At 42.4% G+C, this 7,816-nt stretch overlaps 1 protein-coding gene across 1 annotated transcript; it reads left to right on the forward strand.

Moving 5' to 3' along the window:
- Positions 1–1,458: 1,458 nt before the first annotated feature.
- Positions 1,459–6,266, forward strand: HSPB6 (heat shock protein family B (small) member 6). The gene is made up of 3 exons (XM_075190753.1): positions 1,459–1,738; positions 5,308–5,430; positions 5,674–6,266. The coding sequence occupies exons 1-3, from the start codon at positions 1,544–1,546 to the stop codon at positions 5,851–5,853; spliced, it is 498 nt and encodes a 165-aa protein (XP_075046854.1). The 5' UTR covers positions 1,459–1,543; the 3' UTR covers positions 5,854–6,266.
- Positions 6,267–7,816: the final 1,550 nt, after the last annotated feature.

Below are 7,816 nucleotides of genomic sequence, written 5' to 3' on the forward strand. Positions count from 1 at the left end.
ACAGCAAATATTTGGAGCAATTAGGTAAAGCATGTCAGTTTTGTCTTCAAAGTAATTGTTTATAAGACACCACAATACTGTGGATATAACAAATCATACATAGAAACAGAACAAGTACATACGATGTTGGGGCAGTTGTGAGAGAGAGGGCCCTGGTCCTGAGAGCTTACAATCTAGAGGAGTATAAAATGACATGAAAATATATTAGTTCTTTATAACTGCTTTGAATTCTTGTATGGTAAAAAACAAACTCGTCCTTAATTTCAAATCCGTTTTCCTTAACCCCACCCCAATGTTTATGTTTCTGTGGTTTTGAAACGCTGCTCCACTACGCTTTTTAAAATGGGATTAAAACCTTACTAGGTTTTTCTTTCCTGTTTTCTTTTTACTTTGGAGAACAACTATCCTCTTATTTTTAGTTTACATTAATTTCAGTGTATACCTCTCCCTGTCACAATTTTGCACCCCCAGAAAACTTGCCCACCCCCAAAAGCTTTGCGCCCTAGATTGCAGCCTATTGGATATCAGTATAGATGCTCAGGCTTGGTTTCCCAAGAATTGAATATGCCTGAACTTAGGGTATCCGAGCCGGCTCGGTACTGTCGCGCTTTTTTGGATTTGAAAACGAGGCAAAACGTCATCGTGATTTCGTTGATTCTCGCGCCCTCCCTCCCTCCAACATAAGGAGGGAGGGAGGGCGGACCACCATTTTTCTTTTCTGCCACTGCTGTGTGCCAATGTGTCCTAGATGTGGTAGGAACTGCCGTGTATTTGTGTCATTGCTCTGTCGCTTACCATCCAGCCAGGTCGCTGCAGTATTTGTCCGAAAGTGTATGAAAATAATATTGTGACCTGTGAGGTGGTCAAAATTGAGTGCAAATGACTTGAAATGAGTGTTATTGAGGTTAATAATAATGTAGGAACAAAAAAAAAGAGCAAAATTATGTGATTTTTGCATATTTTAGGATTTTTTCAAAAAAATTCAAAACCAAAACACACGAGAGCGGTTTTGCCAAAACCAAAACACGAAGCTAATCCAGATCCAAAACCACTTCACGGGGGTCAGTGAGCATCTCTAATAATCAGGCCTTGAAGACCACTTTGAAATAGGAATAGGCAAAGTTCGTTACCCTGATAGGAAACCGCTGATTGGTTGCTATGTCGTACAGAACCTGGTTTTCCAGAAATATCCCCAATATTGATTTGGGGAGTACAGAGGAAAATCACCTCCTCCAGCATAGTGGCGACGGGCCAGGGATATATAGTTACTGCTACATACTAAGGAAAGTGTCATGTAACTATATACAAGATTATTGTCTCACTGATCTCTGAGGCTGAATTGCTCAGTCACTCTGTGTGTAGCTATTTTTGACGTAATCCCCCCCCCCCCCCCATCCCTGGGCTGTAGGTCTGGATCCCTTCCACGTTCCTCCTGGCCAATTCTAGAGACTTCGCTGTATCAGGGGGGAGCTGCGGAGAGGGTTCTATATAAGCAGCCCGGCTCTCCTCTCCTCACTCTGTCTGGATACAACACCCAGCCATCATGGACATTACAATTCATCACCCCTGGATGCGTCGGCCCGTCATGGCCCCCTCGCTCTTCCCCAGCCGCATCCTTGGACAGAGGTTTGGAGAAGGGATCCTGGAGTCGGATCTATTCCCTGCTATGCCCATGGGCCTCAATCCCTATTACTACCGATCCCCCAGCATCCCACAGCCAGAAGCCGGATTGTCTGAGGTCAGGATCTGTGTGTGTGTTTATCATATGAGTCCAACAAGACACCTGCCTAAAGGCAGCACGGTTTGGGGGCAGCATATTTAAATTGTATTTTTTTTTTTTTGCTGCTTGGTCAGTTTTTCTTCCCAATAGAATGACGAAGGAGGGTGGGTTGAATACAGGGGCACAAGTATGTGGGCATAGCTGGCAGCTGTCCGTAATTTGCCTTGTCAGTCCCAGGTTTTAAAGATTTGTCCCTATTTTTTTATTATTGACCAAAAGCACAATGAGATCCCTATTTTTCTGCACGTCTGATGCGATTCTCACCATCTGTTATTCTCTGAGTTTATTTGTTATTTATGTAAAGGAGTAGTACAACTGGCAAATGATACTTTATTATTAAGGTAAGTAGACAATGAGACTTGTAGTTCTTCACCGAGACAATCTTGCGTGTGACTGGCTGACACACAGCGGCTCAGCAGCAATTTGTCTCTGTAAACGTCACCAGCTACGTGTGGGGTCTGTACTCACTCTCAGTGTCTGTAGCAGCCCTGTGTAAATCTCTGTATGGATCTCTCTCCTGTCTCTAAGTCCGCTGGGTACACACTACAGTAATTTCATGAAATTATCGTGCAGATCACGATTCACAACCGTTTGGACAGATATCACATTAGTGTGTACGCTGCTACAATCACGTATTATCTTACCAACCACATCGTATCTGTTTATTTGGTTTTATAAACTTCCTAAAAATCACGATGGGACGATGTCGGGCAATTGTGGCAGTGTGTACAGACTCACGATCTAACAGCGTAGTCAGATATCTGTACAATGCACAGAGTCACCATCTTCTCTGCAGATGGTTATGAGAGATGAAGATCACAGATCTGACGGTAAATTGTATAGACGTATACGCGTTAATCGGCTGCTCTTCGGGACTTTCAGTCGTTAGTAAAATCATTATCTGTAGTGTGTACCCAGCTTTAATGTCCATCCAGTATACATGGTCTGTTCGATTTAGAAATGTTTATAGCAGAGAAGGGGGGTTGTTTAATTTAGTCAGTCTTGTAGTCTAACCAGTCTTGAATTGCTTCTTTATATATCCATTTACTATTTGGTTATTTTTATAACTACACCCACTGGCAGTTTGTTTCAGTCATCTCCTCTTTCAGTGTAATAATAATAATAATGTTACATTCATCCACTGTGCATAAAAGCAGTGTTTAAGAGTCACAATCAGGATGCTGCTTCCGTCCACAAGCTCTATATGAATCCTGCACTCTGGAAATGAAGGGTTAATAATAGAGGAGAGTATCCCGTTCCCCATAGCCCTGTCCGCTGCACTCATTAACCCTTCACATGGTGGCGGCGTCGCTTCTTGTCCCTGTGCCAGTGCTAAAATGTCAGATGGAGTCATAGTGACATTTTCATCCAGTGACGCTGAAATAATCCACAATACAGTGTTCAGGGATGGAATTTCATTTGTACCTTGGATAAGACGGGCCGTGTTGTGCCCCCCCGCCCCCACCCCACCACGTCAACTGGAAGTGTACGATTCATCGGAGGCAGTTGCAAGCTTCTGTAATGTAATTATAAGATCTTAAAGTAATACTAACAGAATATATGCCACTCACATCAGTCCCTGCCCCATTGGCGCTTACAGTCTACAGTCCCTAACATACATACATACACACACACACAGAGAATAGGGTTAATTTCGTCAGCGGCCAATTAACCTACTACCATGTTTTTTTTTGGAGTGTGGGAGGAAACCCGCGCAAACACGGGGAGAACATAAAAACTTCACACAGATTGGGAATCGAACTCATGACCCCAGTGCTGGGAGGCACTACTAACCACTGTGCCACCAGGCTGCCCAAAATGCATTAGGACTTTCTGAGAAACTAGTGGCTAGCCTCTTAGGGCATAGGTTCCAGGCAACAATAAACTGTGGACGATTGCCAGAGACATAGTGTAGGGTGCTTCAGCCTTTGTCCGCATATGATGGGTAGATAAGAGGAGGCCAATTATGAGGTTCATGGCTCTACGGTAAAGAATGTAGTAAGGTAAGCAGTAGCACGTTGCTACTTGTCCTCTGTAATTAGTAGGTGGTTTAGCTTGAAGACAAGACCTAGTTTATGCCTAATTTAACAATATTCCAGCAAGGGGCATTCTGACGTCTAGCCAGGTATTTTAATTTTTGTACAAATTCCAGGGTTTCCCCTAGAATAGTCTTAGGGGGTAGAGCAGGATGGGATACATAGTTAATATGTAAAACAGCATTGCCTTTGTCTTTTTGGGATTAAGTAGTAATTTTGTACTAAGGACTTTATTTGGTTGATATAAATAAGATAGAAGGAGCCCCAGGATGGATCTGTGCTGGACGCCTTGTTATAACAGATTGAAGGTAGAAAGTTAATGTTGGTGATGGTTAGAAAGTTGCAGAAGGCCTAGAAAACAGTGCAGACAAACGTCTTCTCCGGCTGGCACTGCCAGTAACTTGTCACCTTGGCCGGGGGCGTAATTGTACAATGATCAGTTCGGAAACAAGATTGGGTTTAGCTGGTTAATATCATCAATGAAGGATTTCAGCATTCAAATTGTTTTTTCCGCTGGTTTAGATCAGAGGTCCCCAAGATGTAAACAAGATGTGGTCTTCCACAGTTTGGGTAGGGTCCTTTGAGAAAAGGGCAAGTTAAAGAGATGCGATATAGCTGCGGTTAAGACGGGATCTTTAGGAAGTATGGGTTGAGGGTATCCGTGGCAACCTCTATTTCTCATGTCATGTGCCAAAGTGATTATTGAAGGTTTGCAATATTTCCTTGTTGTGGTTGCTGTTTTGCATTGTGGCATTAGTGCTGCTTAACGTCAATAAGATACCTCTGAAATCGGAAATGGATGGACGAAACCAGGATTCAGATATGACAAGTTGCTTCGAAAGGCTGCACACAATAAAATGCGAAAAGCTTATACCTTCAAACTTCAGGACTTCGGACAGTGAATGAATTGCATTTATACAACCAAGGTTAAGTTAAATATTACGTGAACAGTGCACTAGGAGAACAACTGTGGCTGAGAGTAGATACGACACCACGGGGCATAGAACCATTTAATTTTCAATATCCGCTGAAATTACTAATGCATATAAATATATTCTGACAATCAGAATATTTTATAAGTAGCATTATTAAAAAGAACTGAGAGGAAGTGCTCAATTTATAGAAGATTCCCATGTTTTTATAAGATTTAATGACTGGTATCAGGTATCTAATGGAATGCTGAACCTCATAAAATAAACATAATTAGTGATGGCAAATGAATACAATATAAAGTAAAAAATATGTCCAATCGGGGACTAATTTATCAAAAATACAATAAAAGAATACGAGTGTGCACACATATATCTCTGTGCAAGATACGGACGAGGGGAAGGTCTCAAACATCTGTATAAATAGAATGGATTGTATATTTGTATGTCCGTATATTCACCACGTATAGAGTGGGCATATATCAGGGCATCCTTGAGTACTGTGCATGATACAGCATTAGTATGGCAGCATCGCCCTATCACATCCTCTCTTTACACTCAGGTAAAGCTGGACAAGGATCAGTTCTCCGTCCTCTTGGATGTCAAACACTTCTCGCCTGAAGAGCTGACAGTCAAAGTCATCGGAGACTATGTGGAGGTTCACGCCAAGCACGAAGAACGGCAGGTAACTGTCGTATTGTAAGAGGAGTGTTACCCAGTCACACCACCCCACAAGTAATGTTATAATACACATATAGTGTTAATAACGGTGCGTTCTGAGGTTACCGCTTCAGTGTTTATTGGGGAAACGTGTATTATAATGAACAGCGCACGCTCCTGCTGTAAATAACTATGGATACTAGAATTGGGAGGTTAGGTAAAGAGAAGTTGAGCGTAATAACTACTTATCTCATTATCCGTCTTGCAGGATGAACATGGCTTCATCTCCCGGGAGTTCCACCGTCGCTACAAGGTCCCCTCAACGGTCAACCCGTCGGCAATAAATTCTGCTCTGTCTGCCGATGGTCTGCTGTCCATCCAGGCTCCGGTCACCGACAGTACCAAGACCGAAGAACGATGCATTCCCATCACAAAGAAAGAGAAGTGAGGGTGCGACGGACGAACCTCCATTACATTAATACGAGTGGATCCTACCGCAGAATACAGGCACCTCCGTACCAAACGTGGGGCAATAGCCAATATCTCTTTACTTTCTAAACCTGCCAAGGAAATGACCCTAAATTCAGGATTCCACCCACTTTTGTGACATTGTGTGTTCCCAGAAAGTATCTTTCTTATAAACACACATATATAAAGCCAGGGGCATGGATGAGAATTAAGAGGTGGCCCCTTAAATGCCAAACATAGTCTAATTCACGTTTCTAGAATAAACCTTCATTTTGCTGAATATGAAAGGATGTCGGTGTTTAGAGTCCTCTCTTATAAAAGTCACATTGTCATTTTAAAATCATCACTTTCAGCCTAATTTGCATGCAAAGATAATAAACTTTAGAAAATAAACCTGCTTGTTCTGTCCATGCAGTGTCCAGCACAACTTCGCTGATTTACTAATTGTTTCCATTCCTGTCTTGATGTACTTCACACCCAGCATCAAAGGAAAGCGAATGCTCATTCCAATCCAGATTGAGAGAAGTGGGTACAGACAAACACAGGGGCCCGGAGCCAGGGTAGGGCGAGGCAACATATCCCAACTTTCACCTGTTATCCCTCTAGAAACTGGCCTCTGGAGTGGGCGGGACTAGATTAAACCACAGCCAATCAGAGAATTATTTCAGCTCCGCCTGCCTGTGTGTAGGTGTGACTGTTAGTTTTAATTGGGACGAGTGTCCAACATGTAGCCGATCCGAGCATCTAAATGTTATCAGCAGACTAATAATGAGACTGCTGATAAACTGGTGCAGGAGGATTGTGCCGTCAGACATCTCTATGTGAGAAGACATTCATACTGACCACTTGCATCTTATTCTAGCTGATGGTAGCAGTTTCTGCAGATACCAGTCATCAAGGCCGCTGCGTTTCATTGGCTGGGATTATTCCGGCAATTAGGGATCACATGATCGGCCTGTTCTACGTCTAAGGACAGAGCTGCTATTATCCACGTTCGATTGGACAGATGATGCCCGTTGTTCCGTAATATCCACAAGGTTCTCTCATGCTGTGAATAGGTCATACTCAGCTTCAGTGAAGGTCTCTGGAGAACAGAAGGGAGATTTCTGGTGATCCCTGGCCCAGAACAAGACTTTAGTTGGAGAAAGTGTCCATAATTCTTCAGCGTCAAAACAACACAACTGTAAAGCTTTTTCTGAATTACAAATTAAAATCCCAGACAACAATGGATCGCTTATTTAGTCCTCCCGTGGGCCACGATACACCTAGATAAACCCTGGAGCAACCAGTTGTCCTCACTGGTCACATAATTAAAGGGATTGGAGACCACCCATGTACTATTAAAATGTTCAAATTAATTGTCCGAGCGAGGTCCCAAAGATGGTTGGATCATTTCTAAACAAGACCTTCATCATAAAGATCCAGGAACATTCACAGTATCCCCCACACCCCAAAAAAAGGTTACTAAAAAGTACAAATCACAGCAAGGATGACTAGCAAGTACTTTGGATATGGTACATTTGTGAAAAGGCCTAAATACAACTCTGACACAGTTAATATATCTATCTCCTGGTGTGGCCCAGACACAGCGCGGACCTTAATCTATTGAAAATCTGTAGCGATTTAATCCGATTGCTGTTCACCAACGTTCCGCACCCAAATACTTGGGAAATATTACACAGGACAGTGGGGAAAAAAATGCAGCATCCAGATGTACAAAACTGGTAGTGACCTTAATGGACTCACAGCTGTAACTGCAGCTAAAGGTGCTTCTACCACCTATTAAAACAAGGGGGTGAATACTTAGGTCATCAATTATTGTCCATTTGTGTTTCTTATTCAGAAAGAGATCTCAAGTATTTATTTTTGACATTTCAGATAATTAAATTTGTTGATCAGTGGTAAAGACACCAATAAATCCATTTTATTTCTATGATATAAGA

The sequence above is a fragment of the Mixophyes fleayi genome, chromosome 11 (assembly GCF_038048845.1).
Source record: "Mixophyes fleayi isolate aMixFle1 chromosome 11, aMixFle1.hap1, whole genome shotgun sequence".
Lineage (NCBI taxonomy): Eukaryota > Metazoa > Chordata > Amphibia > Anura > Limnodynastidae > Mixophyes > Mixophyes fleayi.